Genomic DNA, 26,578 nt, shown 5'->3' with positions numbered 1-26,578 from the left:
GTCTTTTATGCTGATAACGAGTTCAAACAGGTGCCATTAATACTGGTAACGAGTGGAGGACAGAGGAGCCTCTTAAAGAAAAAGTTACAGGTCTGTGAAAACCAGAAATCTTGCTTGTTTGTAGGTGACCAAATACTTATTTTACCGAGGAATTTACCAATTAATTCATTTAAAATCCTACAATGTGATTTCCTGGATTATTTCCCCCCATTCTGTCTCTCATAGTCGAAGTGTACCTATGATGAAAATTACAGGCCTCTCTCATCTTTTCAAGTGGGAGAACTTGCACTATTGGTGGCTGACTAAATAACTTTTTGCCCCACTGTACATGAAACATAAATGTAAAGTAGAGCAACAGGAAAACATTAAGTAAAATATATAAGAATATGTAAAATAAGGCTGTTTTTGTTTTTTAAATAAAGCTGTACAGTTTGTGCAGGAATGTGCAAACGTTCAGTATAAAGTTCAGTGTTCAGTATGTGCACTGTTCAGGGATAATAGTCCAGAAGAATGAGGAATGTGCGTGACTGTAACACATTGCACCCATTCAATTTAAGGATGCAGGTCTGTGTAGTATGTATGGGGGGGGTCAGTGTCAGTGGGGGTCCTGGGCCTTGTTGATGAGACCAGAGGGGAGAGGGGAAGAAACTGTTCTTGTGGTGAGAGGCTTTGACCTTGTTGGACCAGAGCTTCCAGCCAGAGGGAAGTGTTTCAAAGTGTTTTTTTTCTGGGGTGGGAGGGGTCAGCCACAATCTTACCTGCACGCCCCAGGGTCCTGGAGGCATACAGGTCCTGGAGAGATGGCAGAGTGCAGCAAATAACCTTCTCAGCAGAGCGAATGACATGCTGCAGTCTGCCCTTGCCCTTGTCTGTCCTTGGTGGTTTCAGCAGCATACCAGAGGGTGATGGAGGACGTGAGAATGGACTCAATGATGGAAGTGTAAAAGTGCACCATTATCGTCTCTGGCAGGTTGAACTACCTCAGCTGCCGCAGGAAGTACGTCCTCTGCTGGGCTTTCTTGATGGTGGAGCTGATATTCAGCTCCCACTTGAGGTCCTGGGAGATAATGGTTCCCAGGAAGCGGCAGGACTCCACAAATTTGACTGGGGAATCACACAGGGTGAAGGGGATGAGTGGGGCTACATTCTTCCTGAAGTCTACAACCATCTTCACTGTCTTCACAGTGTTGAGCTCCAGGTTGTTCTGGTTGCACCAAGTCTGCAGATGGTCAAGCTCCCACTTGTAGGCCGACTCATCCCCACCAGACAGCTGATCAGCACAGTGGTTCAGGGTAGATGGAGAGACAGCTTTACTGGGGTTCTGCCTCTTGAAAAGCCTGGTGACGTCCCTCGCCAGGATCAAAAGAGTCATCACTGTGGTGGGGGAGGAGGGGGGGTCTCTAAGTTGAGGTGTTGTGAAGAGGTCCAATCTCCTGCTGTGGTAGGGGAGGTGGAGCTGGTAGGGCTGGTGGAAGGTGTCACAGGGGATAGTGTCAGAACTGTACCATTGTCTTTCAAAGCTACAATAGAAGGTCGTTGGCCAGGCGTCAGTTGTTCAAGGAGTGAGGCGTTTTTGGTTTGAGGTTTCGTGATTTGTTTGAACCCTTTCGAGACAGAGGCAGAGTCATTGGCTGAAAACTGGTGTTGGAGTCTCTTTGAGTACAGTCGTTTAGCAACTTGCACCTCTTTGGTAACCTGTACTTAGCAACTTATCAGCAACACAGCAACATATCTCTGTACTCACTCCTAAACCCCTCTTCCTTCTCTGACCTTAGCTGTCTGAGTTTAGCTGTGAACCAGGGCTTGTCTTTGTTGTAACTCATCCTAGTGCGTGATGCTACACAGCTCTCCTCACAGAAACTGATGTATGATGTCACAGCCTCTGTGTACTCATCCAGACTTTTGGTAGCAGTCCTGAAAACGTCCCAGTCGGTGCAGTCCAAGCACGGCTGAAGATCCTCCACAGCTTCACTGGTCCACTTCTTTGATTTCCTCACCACAGGTTTGCACAGCTTTCATTTCTGCCTGTATGCAGGCATCAGGTGGACATGGTCAAAGTGTCCCAGTGCAGCTCGGGGGACAGCGTGATAGGCACTGCTTACTGTGCTGTAACAGTGGTCCAAAGTATTCTCCTCTCTGGTGGGGCATTTTATAAACTGTCTATATTTGGGGAGTTCACGGCTGAGGTTTCCTTTGTTAAAGCCGCCAAGGACAATAACCAAGGAGTCCGGGATTGTCTGTTTCACACACTGTATCTGGTCAGCGAGCATGCACTGTGCCTCCTGCACGTTGGCTTGTAGTGGTTTGTTTTTGATTTATTTTGCTCTCATATGTGAATGTTTATCTAGATTATCTTGGCAGTTAAGAGCACTTTGGCTGCTGTATTATCACATTTACCACGGCCTACCAGTAGGGGGGGGGGGGGGGTTAACACTCCATAACGGGGTTGGATATTATTCCTACTGCCTACTACAGTCCAAATATTCTGACCAGACTGACAACAGGGACATCATTTTTATGTCATTCACGTGAGCTGGTCTAGGTTTTGGCAAATTGAATGGGATATTTGATACAAGGCGTGCAACAGGCAATTGTGGTTGAAAGGTTTGACCTCTAGATGGCCCTAGATAGATATAGGTATCAAAGAGTACTTTTCCACGATTCAAGAGCAGAAGCCTTGGATTTGTAGGGATTCATGTTTTTATTGCAGTGATCCTCTGGGGCTAAGTGAAACTTCAATGGCACCCTTGTGAGGGTGGGGATCAAATGTGATATGATGAATAATATTTGATGCGTCTTCACACACAGTGATTCATTTTGTAAAAGGGAGAGAGAGAGAGAGCAAGGGATCTACTGGTGTAGGATCTAAATGTGGATCTACTGAAGGATATGGAGGTGCCACACAAAGGGTGAATGCTACTTGGTTTGGGTTGTGGATGTGTTTTTTATTCATTTCCAAATTGTCGTTACCTTGTTACTGTATACAGCAGATTGAAAAATGTATACGCTATGATGAAGATGTGAGCCTACAATCATAAAGTAAACTGTATAGCCGGGAACAGCCAAATTAATTAATAGATAAATTAATGAAAATCTAAAAAAATGAAATAATGGCACAGGACTATCCTGTCATACACAGACATATATAACTGTGCTTATGGATTACTAATAGTTCTCACTTTCACAGTGGAACTTGAGCTTGCTCTGATGAACACAGAGCTGCTATTCTGACTGGAACTGATGAATAAGTACAGCCTTCCAATTTTGATTTTGCAACACAAGAGCTCATTTCCATAATTTGAAAGAAGAGGAATTCGATTTTTTTCACGACACACTGACCAACCACATGTTTTTGTTACTTTATTATTATTGATTGGCCGAAATGATACAAACAATGTCAGTAGAAACTCAGCTACAATGTAACAGCAAATAATAAAGATATAAATAAAATAAACATATGAATTTGATAACCTTAGCATTACTATGGTTATTTAATTAAGCGCAAAATACATAAATAAATGACATTAATAGATTAATAAACAGATTACACTGTTCTTCATTTATTATTTTGTACCAGTAGAAAATCAGCAGCAAATAGAAAAGCGAACAGATTGTATAGGTTTGATACAATCACAATAAACGTAGGATTACGATGACCATGAAATTACAATTGTGAAATAAACATAAAATGAATACAGGTTGGAAAAGCTGTGATAGAGTGCAGTTATATGGCTTGGCCAGTAGAGGGACTCTATCTTAAGTAAACGCTCCTTCGCCCTCTCTGTCAGTTGTCGTAGTGGTAGCCAGCCTGGCATGGTACGGCCGCGCCACATGTTACTGAAGACGGTTGATAAAGGGTGAACAAACCATACCAAAAAACAAATGAATAAAGATTAAATGTAAAAAATGCATTGGAGATGTTAATCTTTAGAGGCCCTTTTTAAAGATGGATTTATAGTATTTTAAAAACTATAGATTTTCTCATTATTTATTAGATAGAGGAATTTGAGCGTTAAGAGCGTGGCCCATCCCCGTTTTTTATTTACATTTTTTATTTAAATTTTAAATAACATTATTGTAGATAAACATAGTAGATGGCAAATAGAAAGAATCACCGTGACCTCAACAGATGACGAATGAAAACGCTGCACAGTATAATCATGCGCAGTACAAGTATAAAGACAACAAGGAAATACAAATACTAATTATATAAGTACATGTATAAATAAATATATAATAATTATTAAAAAAAAATACGAAATAATTAAAAATAAATAAACATAAATAAGTTGTAAATGTGGTGTATGCGGTCTGTGGGGGTGTGACGTCATTGCTTCCGCCAACCCCTCCTCCCCCCAATCCACCTCCTCCTCAGCAGCCTCCCTCCCTCCCTCCCTCCCTCGCCCGGTGTCAGCGGTCGCTGGCTGGCCGCTGCCGTCAGAATCCAACATGGAGTAACGAGAGATGGGGCTCGTACGGGGCCATCCCCACCGACATCCACGGGCTCGAGTGGACGGGCCACCTCGTTTCGACGCCGCCGGGCTCGGGCGGGACCGAGTAGCGGAGCCGCTCGGGGTGGATCGCGGCCGCGGGGCTTCGATCGTCGTTTCACGGGTGTTAGTAATCATAAGGAGCGGCGCGCGATGCGTGGAGTAGAAGGAGCGGCAACGTAATAACAAGAGAAGGAGGAAGGATAGAAACCAGAGGACATCAAAACAAACAAAAAAGGAGACACGACAGAATGAAGGCGTCGCGCCGTGCACCCGCGGTGGGATATTTCTGTAGGTGAAACGGGGAGACAATGACAGAGGAAACACACCCAGACGAGTAAGTGCCCTTTACATCCTTTGAGGGTGAAGATGCTTCCATCGGGAGGGGGGGGGCCCTGGTCCTTGGTGGGGGGTGGTGCTGCGATCAGAGACATTTGCAGAAATGTGATCGGATCCCAGAGTGGGTCGGTGCACGACAACCTGAGGTACACGTCTGTGTGTCCAGATCCTGATGCAGGCATGTTTCCTAGACGTTGGGGGCAACACCAACTGGGTTTATTTTGCATCAGGGTAGAGTTCCCTTTGAGGGGAGGGGAGGGGAGGGGGGTGGTGACACGCATGTATGCATGCATGCATACATGCGTGTCACCACCCATAATTCCATTCAAATATACAAAATAAAAAACATTAACCCCCTTGGGCCTTACCAAGGTGATTTGGTGGGATTTAATATCAGCCGGTCAATCACTGCAAAGGCTCTGCAGTTCCACCGGCCGCTTCAATGTCTCTATGTAGGTAGTGGTCTCCTTCCAAAAAATAAACCCTAAATGATTCTGATTAAGCAATATTGAGAGGTTATAGTATATTGTTTATTCCCCCCTTGCAACCAGCCAGCCAGCTATAGACAATAGACCAATAACCAACCTTGCTTTTCATTTCAAGGACCTCTATTTGATACACATTACTCCTGGGTCACACCAGAAGCAACACGTCAACAATGTGAAAGCGGCGTGGCAACGCTTCAGATACACTGCCATGTTAATCAATATGGAAGCGTCACCAAGGCTCCTAAACCTCGCGTTTTTTTACACCTCTATTTTTCCGGCGCAAAGTGTAAACCTGAGTGTAGATCCTATAGAGGTCCATTCAAAAAAAAATATTTAGTGAAAATCTTTAACTACCAAGCCTGGTATGCAAAGTGCTTGAAGTGGGGAAAACATGGTGCACCCCTTAGTTACATGTTGCCATTGAGGGGTTATCAATCTGCTTTAAAATAAAGAAATATTGTGTGTAGAACAGCTAATGTTGCGTTCCATTGAAGTTGGAACTCAAAAAAGCACACCTTGTACTTGGAAAAGTGTTAAGGAACAGCCATTTATGTTGGATTTAAAATAGGGCCTTTTAATCTCCTTTTCTCCAGACCATTATGGTCTCTGGGGTCTCCAAAACATGATTTTAAAGTTTTGTGCCGAAAATAACACTTAGATTATGCATTTGAGCCATTCTAACATGCTTCCAATCCAACTTTCACCACAGTGTCCGGAGCACCGCAGGATACGGCAGGGCCGCAGGCTTTTTTGTTTCATTCAATTACGGAAACTAAATAAATAAATAAATAAAACATCTACAGATTTTTTTGGAGAAACACGGAGCAGATCACTCACCACAGCCTACTGTACAGTTTTTGGACACACACAAAAAAAACACCGCAAATACTTACATTTCCCTCGTCTGCAGTTTTGTCATGGACAGTTGGTATTAATTCCTCTTTCTTTTAGAAGATTTGTGCCGGACTCTACAGCCAACAGAGCACTTCCCATGATTAGCTCTTAGCTTTGATGCTAGCGGGCCTGGTTTCACACAAGTTGTGGGTGGAGTTACTCAGATTGGGGCGTTTCTATTTAGAATAATCCCCCTGGTGATGTGTATCAGGGCAGCAAAGCTAAACGGCTCATATAAGGACATGTATTCTGAAACAGACAGCTCGCAAAACAAAAAGACAGTTGACTTTTTCTCAGTTTGTGTGTTAGTAGGCCCATCAGAGACCCAAATGTATGTGCACAAACTACTAGTTTTTATGTTATGTAAACATGCAGACCACCGACTCAAATTACAGCTTTCCAATCTGGTGGAATAGATAATGAGGTAGGGCCGGGCAATAAAATGACCACTGTCATTTTCACAATAAAATCGAATACAAAAAGGATTATAAATCTTTGAGATTTATTTTCGATACAGAGTCCATTTTCCTCTTCCAACAAAGACACAAAACAAACAGCCAATCGCACAGCAGAGAAACAAGCATGTAATACAAACAGCCAATCATTCAGCAGGTGCGTGGGGACGAGCTGATGCGGCGGATCTTCCTCAAACACCAATTTGAACTGTAATTCGCCCTCCTCCCAACCCCACCCCGGCCCCCATCCCCCACCAAAAGCAGATAGAATAAAGAAAGAATCTCTGATTTTCAGTGACGTCTGGTGCATCCCTGCATGTAATCACAGAGCGCAGATTCGGCATCATTTTGGCGTTCTTAGACGACAATGATGATTATATGATATATTTAAATGTATATAATATATATTTATATATTAGTTATTATTAATTTATAATTGTTTTTGTTTGCATATTTTTAGGTAAAGCCATGAGAATGCGCTTAAAACTGTAAATTGAGCATTATTATTATTATTATTATTATTATTATTATTATTAATAATAATAAATATATATCGTGATGAAATGTTTGACCATATCATCCAGCTCTATAATGAGGGAAACCAGCTGTTTCCATCAAAGAGCTGCGAAAACACAATTCTGAAATAGAAAGCGCAAAAAAACACGCCCACTCAACCTGAAGTAGTCCCCGTCTGTGTCCATATATGGTCATTGATGTCATGACAACCCTGAGCTCGTGCGTTCTAATAATTTAATAAAATAGTGCACTCCGACTTGATTTGTCCACTTGAGAGGGCAGAACAGACTACCGGCAACTTGTGAGAAGTGCCGGTACTCAAGAAAAATTAACAAACTAATGCATTTTCCACCATAACAAATGAAATTCCACTGATTTAAAGAAATATTATCATTCCAGCAGGAAAACAAATTTCACACCCGGGAATAGACTTTAGATTTTACTTCTTACTTGGGAAGTCGTTTCAGAGACTACCGGTCTGGTGTACCGCACCTGTCGGCAATATGGAAGTGGGACGGTCTCTTTGCTGCTTGGAGTCACTACGTGTGGCCTCGAGTCAAACTGACTTGTCAAGCAATAGATTATTGTAGTAGAGAAATCTGTCGATTTGTTTATAAGGTATTATTTAGCTATTAATGTGTTTTATGAAATGTACAAGAATATATTTTCATTCACAAATAACAAAAAAACAAACCCAAAAATCAAAACCCTTTATTACAGAAACAGCTCAATAAATAAACATATAGATTGTGGAAATCTCCTGCATCCTCCTCTGGTTAATGGGACAAACCTACCGCTGCCGTCCCTGGCTTCTCCCTCGGATCCACGGAGAAGAAGCGGCACCACCTTTGCTCCTGTCAATAGCCGCAATGCATTTATAGATTATAATTCATTCCAGCGATAAAATGTGTTGAACTAAAGATTATTATTCATTCCAGCGATAATATGCGTATTCAAGACAGAAGCTGCTGTGTGAAATATAAAAAATAAACTCTTGACTCACAAACTAATCAGACTACGCTTATAAACAAACAGACTCCAAGAATGAAATGAAAAGTAAACGGTTGAAAGCAAAAGCAAAGATTCACTTACCCTTGAAAGTTGGGAAATTTCATTGGACATTTTTTTCAGACTTTTGGGGTTTCGGAATAATGGGCCGTCAGAACAATGGCATGGCACAACAGAGCCCCAGACGCACGCTCTCCACCATGCTCGGGCAAACCTTTCATTGGTTTCGTAGTTCCACCTGACAGCAGCAACAGCAGCATCCTCTTTCTCTTCGTCATGTTTGTTTATAAGAAATTGTTTAATAAATTCATTTGATTCAAACAATACATAAACATTTTCAAGAATTGGCGAATTTGGCGACTGACAATTAACGTCAAGAAGACTAACTTCCGCTGCTGAGGTCACATGATTTCCTGTCAACCTGCGGAGGTGCCTCCATTTGGTCTGCGCCCAGGTCCTTCTCGAAAGGAATTGACGAATTGTCAAATTACATGCCGCTTTCACATGACGATGTCGCTTCTGGTGTGGCCCAGGTGTTAGGCCACCCCCCACATTGGATACAATTTGGGTCTGTTGCACCACAATTTGAGATTCCATATCCATTTGTGTATCACATAGTTAGGGGGATAGGGGGTTATTGTATATTTTGTAATGGCGCTGACGTCTTGTGAACGACATGACGGTGAAGTCTAACTATTAACCATTGAGCTGTGGACCCCTGGCACCCACATCGAGAATCATAGACTATACAGCACATACTGTATCGGAGAGATAAAATGCAATCTGTGTGTGTGCGTGTGTGAGCTATTGCCCGCTCTGAACCGCTCACACACCTTTCTTAGCTTTTCAAAGTGAATGTGGCACTTTATACTCAGTCCCTTCGAGGTCTTTATCCTGGGCGTAGAGTGCTGGCAGCACCAACACCGAAGAAGCAGAATATCGCTTCTTCGACTGATTTATGACCATTGTATACACCCCATACAGGGAAACACATGACGCATCTATACGTGGAGATAATTGGCTCCACTTGTGTTTAACCAAATTGAACGGCGCAAAAAGAGCAGGGAGCATAGTCGGGAAATAAAAGTGTGTGTGTGTGTGTGTGTGTGTGTGTGTGTGTGTGTGTGTGTGTGTGTGTGAACAATGGGTATCCATTGTATGCGGCTACCTTTGAATGATTTTGCACTTTAAGAGAGTCTGTCTCGGATAGAGTTGAAGTTGTTGGACCTCTTGGCAATGGCAATGGCAAAGTTACAATGTACAGCCATTTATGAGGTAGAATGACTTGGAGAGCAAATAAATGAAATGGTCTCTGGGACTCTAGGGGGGTTCAGTGGTGTCACTTTTCTTTGGGTCCTGAGCCGAGCGTTTGAGCAACAGCCATTTCTTCAGCCTCATAATCTGATAATCATGCTGCAACTAAGTTGATCTCATGTATTATGACTCCGGTAAAGCCCTGTTCCAATCCCCAAGCGGCTGAGAATGAATCACATCTCAACCTGGATCTGCTGAATTCACCCTGGAATCAAAGTGCCGCTGTTTTTTGTCTCGTTGGTTCAAAGTGTCCAGGGTTGGCGAGAGTTTTTTTTTTAACCCCATTTTTTTTGTTAACCCCTGAGTTATTGGCATCGCAATCTTTGAAATTGATCCGGTATTACAATGTCTTCTAATATTAAAAAATGTATGTGAGTTGCGTTTGACAAATGTGGATCTGGTGTGGAAGCAAATATAGAAGACTATTTGGCTAAATTTGCAAGTGAAATCCCCCCGTTGACCCCAATTCATTTGATACTTTTTGTGGTATTATTTCCACAGGACGTGTCTTTTCCCTCGGTAATCGGTGTCTTGGGAACTAAACAAGCTTAGAAAAAGCCTGCTTGAGGCAGACGCGACCAAATGGCAGAAATAGTTTATGTATTGGTGTTCTTGCTGCTGCATGGTATAGTTTGGGAAGGGAGAAGTGAAGTCTGTTCTGCTATTTGGGAAACAACCTCCTCATTGTTTAGCTCCCTTTAGACCCAATCGGAATCAATGGGAACATACATATAAACACGAGGGCCGTAGCGCGATTTTCAGTCATAGGGCTTTTTCAATAAACTTGGTGACAGTAGACAGATATATTCATCCCAGGAGGGAAATTGTGTTGCCACAGCAACCCACATAAAAAAATGGTAATATAATAACAAAGTGAGAATAAAAATTGGAAAAAAAAGAAAATGGCAGTATGCAATCACCCTAGGAATTAGCGTAAGAAATTGGCAACATACCATACACCTCGAAATTAACTGAAGGTCGAAAAATGTAAAAATATCCCATAAATTTAAAAATTTACAATCGACAGCCATCCAGACAAACATTTTACATTGGTGGCACCCAGATTACTGATGTTTTGACTGATATATTGTCAAAAAGTACAACATATTCAAATCTTTCATTAAAGTTTCTATATTTGAGAACATTTAATTTAGAAACAACAAATACATAAAAATAAACACACCTAGGTTTTGTTTTTTTAATAGATTAAAAGAAAAGGAAAAGATCATATTACTTTTTGTTAATTTTTCAGTGAACCCATCATCACTTACGAAACAAGTTAGTTTTCTGAGTTTTCCATGAACACGAACGCTTCCTGCTTGGAGAGCCATGTCTTAACGTGAATGTAAACAATCATGGATGGGTTTATAATGCCTAGTCTGACTTATTTTGGTGGGTAACTTAGAAGTAGTGTAAAACTGACAAGTACAGGAATCAGTGTTTTTTTGTTTATTATACTACAAAACGATATATCTGTATCGGGGACAGGGAAGAGAGATCGAACGGTTACCTCCACCGATGATGTCGGGTCTGGGCTGGGTCTTTCAGGACAGGTGTAACAGGCACCGCAGCATTTTTCTTGATTTAAAAAAGAATCAAGTTCTCTTCATTTTGAAATAGGCTATGTTTTAAGGTTGTGATTTCTCATGATTTCGCTTATTCACACGCAAGGAATGTGGGAGGAGTACAGGGCATGGTCTCACACATACAAACACACAGATAGGTGTCCAAGATGTACATAAAATCCTACCAATAAACCGGAAAAATAAACCTAAAAATGAACAATAACAACTCTGTCATATACAATAACCTAATAATAAACAATTTATTAACCTAGAAATTAACAATAAAATGAAACCAAAACATAAGAAAAATGCTTCTGCTGTGTTTTGACTGGATGTCTTGCTCGGTCACTGGTCAGTGATGGCTACTTCCCTAGATTTCGCATTGCAATGTCGAATTTGCCACAGACTTTTTGCTTACGGAGCCCTGTTTTTTACAAAACAGGTGTCAACGACTGCTGGCAAAACACACATTGAAACGAAAAAAAAATAATAATCTATATATAATACAGTACATGAAATGACGGAGGTGGTCTTGGTGGGACGCAAAGGGGCTTTTTTTAGGAGGATTATTTATGATGATTATGATTAGGCTGGGGTGGTCAGACATTTTTCGATGCCGGTACCATGTATCTTGAAAGAAAGAAAAAAGGATACAAATATTTTTAACAAACACCAAATGCAGACATTTGTCCTTGAACAAATATTTTCGAACCTGACCTATTTTCTCTGGATTATTTTGTCAGCGTATAGCAGGATTTTATGTACATCTTACACGTGCATGTCCCTGTGCGTGAGACCGTGCCCTGTTGTCGCACATTCCTTACGTGCGACAAGAGAAATATAAATCCATCCATCCATATTTGTTTACACTTGTGTTTAGATGCGGCTCTCCAAGCAGGAAGCCATGCCGCATTCATGGGAAACTTGGAAAACTAACAAATTTTGGAATTGATGATGCGTTGACTAGAACTTGGGAAAAAATTACATTTAATACCTTTTACACTTTTTAATCTATAAAAAAGTTCTTTGTGTTTTTTTTATTTATTTGTTTGTTTATAAGTTAAATGTTCTCAAATATAGAAACATTAATGTACATTAATGAAATATCACTTTTTTTTATTTATTTGAAGATTTTGCACTTTTTGACAAAATATCGGTGGGCTTGAAAAATCTGGCATCGGTTGGGCTCCAATGCCTATTCCTGAGCTGAAAATATTTTTGGTGCACTAAATTAAGTGCTGGTGCAAATGGTGGTGTATATATTTAAAAAAAATGAGGCGCACCAGTGGCACCAATGTAAAAAGTTAGTCTGGAGCCCTGTTTTTTATTTTTCCAGTTGAGTTGTCAAACAGCTTTACTTTAGATGATCCCTACAAGAGTCTGCTAATTGCACTGTTCATCACTTAATGCGTTTTGGAAGCTCTATGCATATTCACTTGAACTTGCTAGCTTAGTCTAGCACCTTGTGACACACCATTTATTTATTTATTTTTACCGCAACTCACCAATTCGGGAGTTCCTCTGTGTCACTCGGCAGGTTTCAGTGAGCAGACACACATCTATGAGCTTACAACAAAGTTTATGCTGTTACCGTTCTGATTTGACAATGTTATATTGTGTTTTGACCTTTTTATCAGAGTTACATTTTTACCGTTCAGCAGCAGATCCTCCCCCTACAGTGTCATCCAGCGTCTGACTAGCCTATGCGGCCTAGCAAGCCTATGGCGATGCAAACCTGTGTTCTGATTGGCTGAGCCACTTCTGGGTTGTTAACTCTTTGTGACCTGGGTTACATGTGCCTGATACTTAACACTTCACCAAGAGTGGCAAGAAACTTCACCTCGACAGCTACAGCTATGAGCTTACCGTCTTACCCAGATTCAGACAAGAAGGTCAATACCAATTTCATCCCTATGTGTCCATGGACTGATATAGCGTCGACCGAAGAACTATCGGTATCACTTGAAATTTCCCCTATAAAGTGGCAATAAAGGTTATATCCTACCAGTGGTTATACCAAACATAATACAAAAATAACTAATAAAAATAAAAAACAACAATGCTAGTTCGCCAACTAATTGGAATTACACCGCTGGGGATGAGCGCGCACTCTGTGTCCAAGCATGACGTCAGGAGGGCTCTAATGCGTATGAACACCAGGAAAGCTGCAGGCCCAGATGTCATATCTGGGCGAGTACTGAAAACCTGTGCTAACCAGCTAGCCCTGGTGTTCACTAGGATATTCAACGCCTCCCTGGCCGAGTCGGTGGTCCTGTCCTGCTTCCACCATCATCAAGTTTTCTGATGACACCGTTGTGGTGGGCCTGATCACCGACGATGATGAGAAGGCCTACCGTGAGGAGGTGGCTGACCTGTCATTCTGGTGCCAGGACAACAGCCTCCTCCTGAACATCAGTAAAACTAAGGAGCTGATTGTGGACTTTAGGAGTGGGGTTACAACCAAGGACGCGCGCACCGTTGGTAATGGGACTTCTGTCAACGGGGTGAGCAGCTTCAAATACCTGGGAGTCCACATCACAGAAGATTTAACATGGACTACACACACAGACACTCTGGTGAGAAAGGCGAGGCAGCGTCTTTACCACCTCAGGCAGCTGAAGAAATTCCGGGTCTCGGTGAGGATCCTCAAGTCCTTCTACTCTGGAGCAGTGGAGAGCATCCTGACAGGCAACATCACTGCCTGGTTTGGGAACCTTACTGCTCAGGACAGGCGGGCCCTGCAGAGGGTGGTGCGTTCAGCTGAACGTACCACTGGAACTACTCTCCCCTCCCTGCAGGACTTATACACCAGGAGGTGTGGTAGCAGAGTCTGCAGGATCATGAAGGATCCTCATCACCCCAACAACGGACTGTTCCAGCTGCTGCGGTCGGACAAGCACTCTGCAGTCACACAGCGAGGACAGAAAGACTGAGACGGAATTTCTTCCCACAAGCCATAAGGACTGTCAATGCTGAACTCACCAGGGGTCCTAACAAAAAGCACTGAGTCACTCACACTGCCTTACTGTACTGTATGTAGCATACTGTACTGCAAGTTACTGTATAACTGTTCTGGGTTACTACATACAGCGCTGTATTGCCTATTCTGTTAGGTGTTGCTTTATTGCTGTGTCGTACTGTTGTATACTGTACTCTATATTTCCATACAGGCTTTATTCACATGCACTTTACTGCACATCTCTGTATATACAAATAGCCTATCCCATATACATAACTCCATATCCCTTCACTTCTATTTTGAACCCCCACTCTGTACTATCTTTTTGAGTCTTGTTTTATTTTTATTTTATTTTAGTTACATTATTCTGTTCACTAACTTAAATATGTTTTAGGAATCAGTTTGTTTCACTTAGTTAGGTAGGTAGGAATTCGGTTAGCTATTATGTTCGGTTAAGTAACTATTGTGCATAATCCGGGGGGGGGGGGGGGGGGGAGAGAGAGGAGAGAGAGGAGAGAGAGAGAGAGAGAGAGAGAGAGAGAGAGAGAGAGAGAGAGAAGAGAGAGAGACTCTATTGGGCCACCACTAACCAATGCTCACAAGCAGAAACAGTTGCAGTGGGCCCAGAAATACATGAAGGCTAATTTTCAAACAGTCTTGTTTACTGATGAGTGCCGTGCAATGGATGGAGTAGTGGATGGTTGGTGGATGGCCACCATGTCCTAACAAGGCTGCGACGTCAGCAAGGAGATGGCGGAGTCATGTTTTGGGCCGGAATCATGGGGAGAGAGCTGGTAGGTCCCTGAAGGTGTGAAAATGACCTTGGCAAAGTATATAGAGTTTCTAACTGACCACTTTCTTCCATGGTACAAAAAGAAGAACCGTGCCTTCCGTAGCATAATCATCTTCATGCATGACAATGCACCATCTCATGCTGCAAAGAATACCTCTGTGTCATTGGCTGCTATGGGCATAAAAGGAGAGAAACTCATGGTGTGGCCCCCATCCTCCCCTGACCTCAACCCTATTGAGAACTTTGGAGCATCCTCAAGCAAAAGATCTATGAGGGTGGGAGGCAGTTTGCATCAAAACAGCAGCTCTGGGAGGTTATTCTGACATCCCGCAAAGAAATTCAAGCAGAAACTCTCCAAAAACACACAAGTTCAATGGATGCCAGAATTGTGAAGGTGATATCAAAGAAGGGGTCCTATGTTAACATTTAACTTGGCCTGTTACGATGTTTTTGATTGAAATAGCTTTTGATTTCAGTAAATATGACCTCCTACTGCTGCAAATTCAACAAATGACCATTTTCAGTTCTTTGCAACCTTTAAAATGTTTTGAAACTCTGTGGTGCATAAAAATTTGGAACAGTTGAGTTGAGTTTTTTATTTTTGAAAAAAATACTGTTATCATTGGGAGGTTTATTCAATAACATTCGAATTATACCCTTAAAGTTGATGACTTGAAAATTATACTGACTTTTTGCGTCGACTATTTAGGAAAATCAGAGAAAAATATAATTTGCATAATAATTTGGAACACGGTGTATATTGTATTGTACAATATATCATATTGTGAGAAATTGAACTTGTGAGTTATATCTTATCAATGAATTAAACACAACTTCATAGTGTTATTATTATTGTATTTAATTACTCCTCTTACTTGCATACATTTTGGAACATTTTGCCATATTACACCCTTTCAAACTTTCGCTTGTTGACCTGATGTGCCTGTGTGTTGTGTTGATTTGTGTGGATTTGAGCAAAGGAGAAAATGTGGAACTAATAAAAAAGAGGGATATAATAATAATAATAGGGGAGAGAATGTGTGTGTGTGTGTGAGACAGTGCATGTACAGAGCATGAGTCATCGCTTGACAACCATTCCCCATTTGCCAGAAGCCTGCAGTAACACACACACACACACAGACGGGGGGGTTTAGTCACAAAAATCACCCTACCTGCAGAAGCTGCTTTTGCATTTTCCCCTTATGGCACTTTGGGGAGTTCTCATGGAAACACTGATATAAGAGCATTACTTTTTACCCTGGTGCACTTTGACAAACATTCTAAGTCCGTCTAATTCAGAAGCAATCCAACGGATATGTAGCGACAGTGGCCGTTAGTTGGTCGACCTTCTTCCCTGAATCTCCCCTTGGTCTCCTTGGGAGATTCAGTGTTCCCTCCTCCTGACCCGAAAAGCTGCTCTGTGGTCAAGAGCAGCACAGTGTTGTGGTGACCCAGGAGACGCATGAAGCCTGACTTGTGTGACACCAACTTGACAATGAAAATAGTATAGTCTGAGCTGGCCCCAAGGAAGCGCACTGATCTACAATTTGAAGACATTTAAATGACTCTGCTGCATAGAAGTTCACATGACGGCTCAATGGCTGGTTATGTGTTTGTTTCTGTAGGGAGGATAAGATACCAACTTTGTGTTTGGGCCAGAAAAGAAACATATTATATTATATTAGGGTTGCGTGGTGCAAGGGTACCAAAGATTCTGAATTTCAGTCATTTTGCAAAATTCAATCTTCTTTTTCATTCGGCTGCTCCCGTTAGGGGTCGCCACAGCGGATCATCTGGCTCCAATACCTTCTGTTCTGTGCATCTTCCTCCCTTACACCAACTGCCTGCATGTTCTCCCTCACCGCATCCATAAACCTTCTCTTTGGCCTTCCTCTTTTCCTCTTGCCTGGCAGCCTCATCCTCAGCGTCCTTCTCCCAATGTAACTCTCATCTCTCCTACACACGTGTCCAAAGCATCTCAATCTCGCCTCCCTCACTTTTCCACCAAACTGTCCATCCTGAGCTGTCCCTCTAATGTAATCATTCTTAATCCTGTCCATCCTTGTCAGTCCCAATGAAAATCTCAACATCCTCAACTCTGCCATTTTGCAAAATTCAATACTTTATACAAAAAAACAGGCTTACATTGCTTTCTACTGCAGCGAAATGGTGGTTGGGAGATAAATAATCCCCCCCCCAGCTGGCTTTCTGCTGGTTTCAATTGGCCATTATGTTGGTTTTGTACACAGACCTGGCAACCCTGGATGAGTGAAAGCTGGCTGCAGAGCTATAAATAAATGCAGCCGCTCACCCCGACAGCCAACAACTTATGGGAAAGCAGGGCTCTCATCGCGAAGTATGGCAGTACTTCGTTTTACAAGGCCAATGAAAGAGGCGAACCCACAAAACATTGCAGCGCCATTTTGGAAAATATTTAAAATTTAGTCTATTGAGTTATATCAATGGTTTAACATACCGTTGAAGACACACCCAGTGATATGTTAATTTAGTTTGTTAAAAAGATATGTAAAGGTTAGGTTTTCATTTTTCAAGAAATATTTTGTTATCAGTGATTTACCATGGTATTGATATTGACAAAGCTCAATATCAAAATCAATAATTCGGTATCAAAACAACTCCTGAAGACATCCTTGCAAAGGGGTCAATTGATTTAGCAACAAATTAGACAGAAAACGACGACAAGGAATTATAAGGATTTTTCTTAATAATGAATAGGAAATATAATTTGTTTTTACAGAAAGGTCAAACAACGAGGCCAGCTATAAAATGCTACCCCTGGGGCTTATTGTGATTCATTGTTCTTCTTTGAACTTTAACTAACAGCCAATAAATATCAAGTTTAGAAGTTTATTAAAGGATCCAATGTCGGTTAGTGGCACGCTATCAATAATTGCATGAAACTGGATGGAACATGATTGATGATTAAAACACCTCATCATCTGATTTACTAAAGGAAACTTGCATTTGTACATTTGTGACTTACCACGAGAAAAGCTCGTAAGATCTACCTTTATTGGTTTCTAGTGCACAAATGGCTCTTAAAACATCATCCGTACCATACCTATGTACTGTTTGTAGCCACATGAAGAATACTGAGAGTGCGTTGATATGGGAGGTGACGATATTACGGTCGGTTGTCACTGCTATTGACAGGGATGTTGGCTTGAGGTCCGGTAACCAGAGACTGGCTTGCTAAAAGACGTCCACACACCAGTATACCAATCAGTTCCACTAGCACACCGGTTGACCTTTCTCTTGGCTGACCCTCCCCCCATGTGTCCATAATTTTGTCCGTCTGCAGTGACAGCTACATTGTACGCGTCAAAGCGGTGGTCATGACGTGGGACGACTCGAGCGGTGGCTGGCTGGCCCAGGACGGCTGCCTCAGCAGGGTGGGCGTCTGCAAGGTGCTGGCAGCCGAACTGCTGGGCCGGAGTGCCTTTCTCATCCACGGAGAGCGCCTCAAAGACAAGCAGGTCAGTCGGTTTACATTGAAATTACCGCTGGGTAAAGCTGGGCGATGTGGCCAAAAATGTTGTCACAATAGAATATTTCATACCATTCAATAACGATATTTACCACGATTAATAAACCTCACAATTTATATTAAATAGGTTTTATGCACAGCACTCGTAATGTATGTAAGAAGTGAACAAGAAGTAACAAGTGCAGCTGCTTTAATTTATATGACACTTAAAAAAAATTTGGGATGAAAACTAAAACAAAATAAATATGGGAAAATCTAAATAAATAATGAGGTTTGTAGTGTTGCCCGTTTTCGTGGGCACGTCTCGTCGAGACTTATCTAAAAAACGCCAAACTATCGATGTATGTGGCCCTCATTTGTAAGCGAAACATCATCTCTCTCCTTCTCCACTGAGTTGCTTATTCTGGACGCTGCAGCTCTGCCTCCGCTGCAGTGTGTTTACAAGTGCACCCTACCCACGAGGCAGGGGGCGGGGCTTTCTATATCGACAAATGTAATTGGCTAGAGGTGAAAGATTGGCTTTAGATCATCCTAATTGATGGCCACTTGCAATTAAATGCTATATATGAACAAATCTACAGAAGACATTATCGAAATTATCAAGCTTATTTTATTTCAATATTGAGGAAAAAAATATTGCGATAATAATCACAATTGTTTTACCGCCCAGAACTACCACTAGATAGGAAAATCCATAGCATATAGTAAAGTGTATGTATAGTACTTTGTTCTCTCTATCTGAACTAACTCGTCAATGGAGGCAACATGTGTCGCTTATTGATCATTTGTAATGCAAATGACAATTTCTGATCAGGAATAGATGATGATGACAAATGGGTGCATCGTTCAGTGGTTGACCCCCCTTGTTGTTGTCCATGTCCCTTCACCCAGGTGATTCTGGAGTGCTTCCTAAAGAAGGATCTGGTTTACACCAAGGCCACACCCACATTCCACCACTGGAAAGTGGACAACAGGAAGTGCGGCCTAACCTTCCAGAGCCCGGCTGATGCGCGGGCCTTCGACCGTGGCGTCAGGAAGGCCATGGAGGATTTAACAGAAGGTATGTCTTGTGTGCGGCTTTTGCTCTGGAACTGGAACCTCTTTTGGTTTTGTGAGTGTGTGTGGGGGGTGGGGGGGGGGGGGGACAGCATTAGGGTCTGGCTCCTGTACTCGCTAACCCGTCTTCGTCTCCTACTTCCTAGGCTCGACCACCTCCTCATCGACCCTCCAGAACGAGGCCGAGCTGGGAGACGATGATGTCTTCACGGTAGGTGTCACCTTCCCATCGCCACCTGAACAATTTTTAAACCCTCCGATGTGGGGGGTGATTCAATAGGTTCAGCCGGGAACAAGTAATAGTATAAGCAAGTGGCGAAGTTTCCGCTAGGTTATTTTGCTCAAAAAAGTTAAACAAAAACAATGTCAGAATTCAGGTCTCTGTCAAAATGATGGCTGAAGCACTCCTACATTGACAACCAAGCTTCACAACGTGTGCAGTACTGTGAGATGTGAGAGGATAAATTGAGACGTCACATTACAGGTCCTCATAGGAAGAGGAATGGTCGGGCATCCCTCAGGTCCAGGTGGTAAAATTAAATAAAGAAGAACTTTTCACTTTCGGTTTGAGAGCATGTAGAGCTGCACATGTCCTAAAGATTAGCCAGCAATAGACTTTATTAAGCAACAATGTTTTGGCTGTCAGTTTTACCTGTGTTACATGTTTAATGAACATTGTGATGAACATGTCAATTATGAGTCACTATTCATCTATTCACAAGTCATCTATTGCAACAAACAAGAGTCTTATTTTTCTATAGCCATTGGACATTTCCGCCTACACAGCTGTCTGTAAGACACCATTGAGTGTGGAGGGGCTTCTTTTGTTGATAGCTAAAAGTGTGTAGTGTTCAGATTCAGGAAACATCATTCCACAGAGAGGGAGCAAATTGCTATTTAATTGAACAAATTAAATCGTTCTTGATAGGGGAGTTGTTGTTAGTGCTGTATACCTTGATTTTAAAAAGGCTTTTGATACGGTCAATCATTATGGTCTTTTATCCAAACTGTCAAAAGTTCAATTTCTCTAATAATGCATTAACATGGATGGAGTCAAACCCGAACTCAAGAAAACAGTGCACAAGAATTAATAACACATGCTCATCTTTTTCTGACGTCTTTTTCCAATCTGTTTTGATTGGTGTTCCACAGAGATCGATCCTTGGACCAATTATATTTAGCTTATACATTGATGATCAACCCTTTACTTACCCATAGGTCACTGTTGCCTTACTCTTAACTTCAGCAAAACTGTGGAAAAATGTATTTTTCTATCAAGAGAAATGACACACATGAACCTGACATCCTAGTAAAGGAGTGGTACTAAATATTGTTGAACACTTCAAGTTTCTGGGCGTAATTTTTGATTCTAACTTAACTTTGAAGAAACATATTAAAAGAAGTATCAGATCTAGCCGGGTGAAATATTAGGCATCAACTGCCTCTAGCCAGTGCTGAGCTCTTTAAGCACTCACTGATTTTCTCGCATTCATACTGTGCTACAATCTGGTCCCAGGCAGGAGTGACTATGCTAAAACGATCAAACACTCTTAACAATCTGTGAAAATCCTTGATAAAAAACCAAGGCGCTACCATCATTGCACCATAATTCAAAAGTATAATTTATTGACCTTTGATAGTTTTCTTTTTTACAGATACAAGTGCATGCCCGTTCAATATGTAAGACTTTCTAAGACATTTGAATGGCACAGTTTAACAAAATGTCAATGATACGATCCTGTGTTCCACAATGGAAGATCTACTTCTTCTTGTTTTACGGTGGTTGACATCCAGCTTATTGACGCATTACTGCCCTGCAATGGAAGATGAAACTGCCACTTAAAGGCATACACCAGAGCCCCCCCCCCCTCTGACTTGTGGCTCATTCATTTTATTAATATTACACGAGTCGCATGTCAAAATTGCACCAAATTCAACACTGCACGTCCTTGGATCCCCAGCAATACACCTGCGAAGTGTGAAGTAGTTTGGATGAACGGTTGTTGAGATAATCAAAGGACAGATAGACAGACAGAGATTCCTGCCTTTATAGTTAGATAAGATAGTTCGATTCCTTCCTTTATAGTTAGATGTGTGATGTATAAATTAATTCATGATCTTGTGCCACCACCACTTAAACATTGTGTGTCATTCTGCAGGAACAATGCTAGGGAGACCAGGCCATCAGTCAGAGGCGACTGCTCAGCTAAATTTAGGTAAACTTCTTTCGGACAATCAGCATTTTCAGTCAGAGCAGCACATACATGGAACTCAGAATTCTATCCGAATTTTAAGAAATGATGTTGAATTGCAACTCTCGCTGAACCTGAAGGTCGAACCTGAAGGTCTCTTCTCTGACTCCTTTCACCCCACCGCGCCCCACCCAAATTCTTCAACATCTCCTTCAATGACCTGTTGTCTCCTCCTTTTGATAAAACCACCATTAAACAGCTGCTTCCTAGCAAGCTGTGTGTGTGTGTGTGTGTGTGTGTGTGTGTGTGTGTGTGTGTGTGTGTGTGTGTGTGTGTGTGTGTGTGTGTGTGTGTGTGTGTGTGTGTGTGTGTGTGTGTGTGTGTGTGTGTGTGTGTGCGCGCGCGCGCGATTGCATGCGCATGGTTGTATTTGTCCATGTGGAAATGTGTTTTTACGTACGTGCTTTACATCACTGTTCTTGTCTGACCTAGTTCTCCCCGGCGAGGGGGAGGCGACCGTGACTCATACTGGTGCATCTGCAGTCTGTTGCCTCACACTCATGGCTCTGCTGATGCCACCCAACTCTCCATCTCCTCTCCTCTCCCACTTACACTCTTCTCCCTCACCTCTGCCTTCATTTCTCCACTCCTCCTCGCACCTCCGCACTCGTGTTTTTCTCCTCCTCCTCTTGCAAATTCTCATTCTTCTCCCCCCTCGTATCTCCGGCCGCCTTCCCCCTCTTCCCCAAACTTGGCCACACTCCTCCACTCTCTTTCTTTCTTCCCACCTCTCCTACACTGCTCTTGTAGCCCTTTTCTCCTATTCTATATTCATGCATTGAACTTTTTTTTTTTTTCTTCCCCTGTCCTCGGTTCCTCTCCCCTTTTACATTGGGGAAATGAAAATGACACCGGACTCCCCAAATCCCCCCCCATGGGCAAAATAAGTGGCATTTCATATCATGTCAAGGTCAATATATATAGGAAAAGGCTTTCATTGCATTCTCCTTTTGGTTTGTTGGTTGGTTGTGAACCAAGTGAACCACTCAAGCAACAGGTTTTGGAGGTGGAGGATTCTTCTATATGGGATTGATCTAGTGTAGGTTCACCGCTTTTCAACCCAGGCCTTATTAAAATATTGGTTCCCATTTCGTGGTGAATTGGCCTTTCCAGCTTGGATCACAATATGTCGCTTTAGCTTACTGAGCCATAGCTTGAAATTTGGAATAAATGTTTTTTCAGTTCAAAAATCGATGTATCAATGTGGAATCTACAGTATGTCATTTTGCAGGGTGTGCCAAAAAAAAATGTGGCCTTTAAAAAGGTGTTCTGCACCCACACCCCTTCCAATTGCACTTCCTCGATTTTGGAAGGCACTTTTTACGCTGTTGCTTTGCACACCTTACTTGGGTTATGCCGTGCCGGTATGTCTCCATGCCTTCTGGGTATTTGGATCACAGCTTTGAACCAGCGGAGTATAGTTTTAGAATCAGCAGCTGCCAGAAGCTGCATTTCAAAGGCTAAATTGATAAATTAGCTCACACACCGTTTCCCCTCCTGCAGAACCAACCCTGCCTCAGTCATCACCCGAGAAGGGTCACCAATTTTGTATTCAGCGCAACCCTTATGTATGACTATCCATCACTTATCTATGATGGTTTGATGATTTTTCGCTGTTTGGCAGCATATAAGTTCGAGGCTTCTGATTGGTTCAAGGCTTCTGACTCCATAAAGCAACATGCACCTGACTGGCTGGGATAAATCTGATTGAATTAAATCACAAAAATGACAAAGGTATAGTTATTGCAGACCTCAGTTAAGGTTCACCAAAGTGGGCCTTATAATTTGGAAGAAATGCCCAAAATATACAAGAGCAACGGACATGGTGTCACCGTGGATTTTCCTCATAGAAGTTGATGGAATAGCTTCACTGTAGCTATCAAAAAGTTAGCTCGGCTGTAGCTTAAGCTATTTAAGCTTAAGCTCCACTACCTCTCCGAAACACGATGTGCTCCTCTGGTTTCTCATTCAGAATGCCACTGACAGCTCGTCCAACTCCTCCCAGAAGAGGGAGCCACCCGTGCAGATGTTCGCCCACCCGGGCTTTTGCGACCACCGGCGACACAACTGCCTGCTAGGACACCTGTACGACCAGAGCCGCCCATCGCCAGGCCACTACTTTCTGGATCAGGTGGGTTCGAGGGGCGGGTGGACGTACAGTAGGGGGGACAGGTTGGTAGTATATATATATGAGATTCAATGGATTAAAACCCGACAGCTTAGCAATCAACCGCTCCGATTGAACAAGAATGACAAGATGAACAAGAACGCTTTCGGGCCACAGAATTGAAATAAAGATACATTTGGAATTGGATTTGGGTTGTGTTTACGGCCACAAAATTTGATTTTGCGTTGATTTAAGCCAAAAGCGTTCCCTTCAGCATCAGCTTCCAGCAACTTCCTGTTATGAGCCAATCAAAAGTTGAGAGTGAGTATTCTAAGTTGATGATGCGTCCAGAATGGTGTGCTACATACTACATGTTTGATCTCCTTTAATATCTTGACCAGGTATTACCTCCTGCCGTGCAATGTGCAGTGTTTGTGTGTTACGATATTTCCTGTAGTGTGAACCATTCACACTATTTGAACTTTCTGTGGTTCCTTACATACCCAACAGTCATTTGGTGTACTAAAAAGTATGGAAGCATGCTGTTCTTGGATGCATTGCTATACATTCACTGGGCCAGCTGACAGCCTGGACAAAGGTACATTAAGCATTTAGATATATTATTATACTATGTGTGAACTGGTGAAGTTGTGAATTGGTAATTATTTGAGTTATTTTTTATTTTTTTGCCATTGAGTCTATGGGGGGAAACTGCTTCAGCATATCTACACATCCTCTTGTCTTCTGTTGGTTGCACCGTAAAATGAACAAGAGATTAATTTCTTCACTTTTATAGTGCTGCAATACTCATTCTCGTTCAATACTTGTACTTACTGTAGACTGCTGCTGCTTGCCCATATTGGTGGTAAGCATAGTGCTAGTAGTTAGCATAATGCTATTTCATGTCAACTTGTGTAGATAGATGTGTACATATGTTATTTCATATCTGATTTTAAGTTGTATCTCTTTCTCTACTGCACTGCTTTTTGCTACTTTAATGCCTCAATTTATCTCCAGTTATTAATAAAGTTTTATCCTATCTTACTTGTAGCCGATGCCCGTGTTTCCCAGTCACGTCAGCTTCCAGGCGGAGGAGGAGGGGATTGTGCGCATCAACCCACGGGAGCGGCCGTGGCTGACGGGCTATGAGGACTACCGCCACGGCACCGGCACATGGGACAAGCTGGCCCAGCCCGATGGCAATGACCCCCGCGCCTATGCACACTTCGGCAAGAGCGAGCAACCCAAGCACGACTATGCCTACCCGTACCCACTGGGCTGCGATGGCCACCACCTCCACACCGACCCCAAGCTGGGGAAGTGTGCAGAAGTGCTCGGGGCGAGCGTGGTGAACACCCAGCCCTGTGCCCTGCAACCCAAGGGTGCCACGGCCACTGGCAGGCACAAGGAGGACGACAGAGGCAGAGGCGGTGAACGTTTCCGCTGCGTGTACTGCCAGGACACGTTCAGGCGGGAGGAGAATGGGCGCGGGCGCTGCCAGGAAGCGCCCGACCCAGTCCAGACGTGTATCCGGCGGGTCAGCTTCATGTGGTGTGCCGACAGCCTCCTGTACCACTGCATGTCGGACCCGGAGGGGGACTACATGGACCCCTGCTCTTGCGACACCCGCGACGATCGCTTCTGCCTGCGCTGGGTGGCGTTGGTGGGGCTGTCGCTACTGGCACCCTGCATGTGCTGCTATGCCCCCCTGAGGGCCTGCTATCGCTGTGGGGTGGCCTGCCGCTGCTGTGGGGGCAAGCACAAAGCAGTGGGCTGAGTTCCCTGCACTCCACAGGATGGTCTGTAAGGGGAGGGACCAATTGGAGGAAGCAAGAAATATGACAGTGGCCGCGTTGTTTTGTTTCGTTCGTTTTTTTGTTTTTTTCTTTTAGGGTTTTTTTGTTTTTATGTTCCAAATGTAAGATAAAACAGTGTGGGGGTCATTTGATTGAAACGTTTCCCCTGATGGGATTTTTAAAAAGCTCCCTGTTGTTTTTTTTGGTGTGTGTGTGTGTGTGTGTGTGCGTGTGCGTGTGCGTGTGTGTGTCATCCAGCGGCTTCCATTCATTGCTATGACTGAACAACAAAAATTCATATATACAAGTATGAATTAAAAACAGGTACTTTATATTTTTAAACTTGTGTGTTCAAGGCGTGAATATGTCATTTCTATGTGTTGTGTGTGTGTGTGTGTGTGTGGTCGGTCCGAGCAGTGCTGTGTTTCTCTGAGGAAGCACCCGGTGGTCTGTCGTCCCAACTCACGCCTAAAAAGCCACTTGTATCAACTTTTGTTTTTGTTTTGTTTTTCCATAGTATTATGTCTTTAACTTGTGAAGAAACAGAAAGTGTGCCAAATTACGGAAGAGCAGGAGGGGTTACTCATTGTTTCATTACAAATTCCCAATTTTATCCACCTTGTTTTGAAAAGTCTCCATTTCAAACTGTTCCGCGAATAGTTTGACTTGGAAATGCACTCCACAAAAACGTTTTACTTTTCAGAAGTGTTTTTTCTTTTTTTTTTTAGAAAATTGTAATGAAAAATAAATTTAATTCCACACAAGGAATACTTCACCTGTTGAAATAGATATTTTTTATTATGAATGGGGAAGCTTTCTGTTAAACAGTGGCACTTATCTTAACTGTGATCTGTGATTCTGACCCTCAACCGAGCCAACCAATAGGAGCGGCTGTACTGACTGTGCTTCGTTTGCCAGATCTGAGTGAAGTGTGTGTGTGTGTGTGTGCGTGCGTGCGCGGTAGGGGGGGGGGGGGGGGGGGGGGGTTGAGGGTACTCAGGGATTTTTATTGGCCATTATTATTAGGAGGCCCCCCCC

The 26,578-nt window shown here is 42.7% G+C and overlaps 1 protein-coding gene across 1 annotated transcript; it reads left to right on the top strand.

Annotated features, from left to right (window-relative positions):
- The first annotated feature begins 4,535 nt into the window (after window positions 1-4,535).
- On the top strand, window positions 4,536-26,284 carry spred2a (sprouty related EVH1 domain containing 2a). Its single transcript, XM_079999357.1, has 6 exons — window positions 4,536-4,827; window positions 18,144-18,318; window positions 19,221-19,389; window positions 19,532-19,596; window positions 23,610-23,768; window positions 24,796-26,284. The coding sequence occupies exons 1-6, from the start codon at window positions 4,802-4,804 to the stop codon at window positions 25,519-25,521; spliced, it is 1,320 nt and encodes a 439-aa protein (XP_079855483.1). The 5' UTR covers window positions 4,536-4,801; the 3' UTR covers window positions 25,522-26,284.
- The last annotated feature ends 294 nt before the right edge of the window (window positions 26,285-26,578 follow it).

Source organism: Zeus faber (assembly GCF_960531495.2).
Source record: "Zeus faber genome assembly, chromosome: 4".
Taxonomy (NCBI): domain Eukaryota; kingdom Metazoa; phylum Chordata; class Actinopteri; order Zeiformes; family Zeidae; genus Zeus; species Zeus faber.
Note: the sequence above shows the minus strand (reverse complement) of the source record. Positions and strands in the feature narration are given on the sequence as shown.

Bases quoted from the DNA above. Each gene is read 5' to 3' on its own strand.
- spred2a (XM_079999357.1), top strand. From the start codon at position 4,802: ATGACAGAGGAAACACACCCAGACGA. The intron at 18,319-19,220 runs GTCAGTCGGTTT...CCCTTCACCCAG, and splicing joins AGCGCCTCAAAGACAAGCAG to GTGATTCTGGAGTGCTTCCT. The intron at 23,769-24,795 runs GTGGGTTCGAGG...TCTTACTTGTAG, and splicing joins GCCACTACTTTCTGGATCAG to CCGATGCCCGTGTTTCCCAG.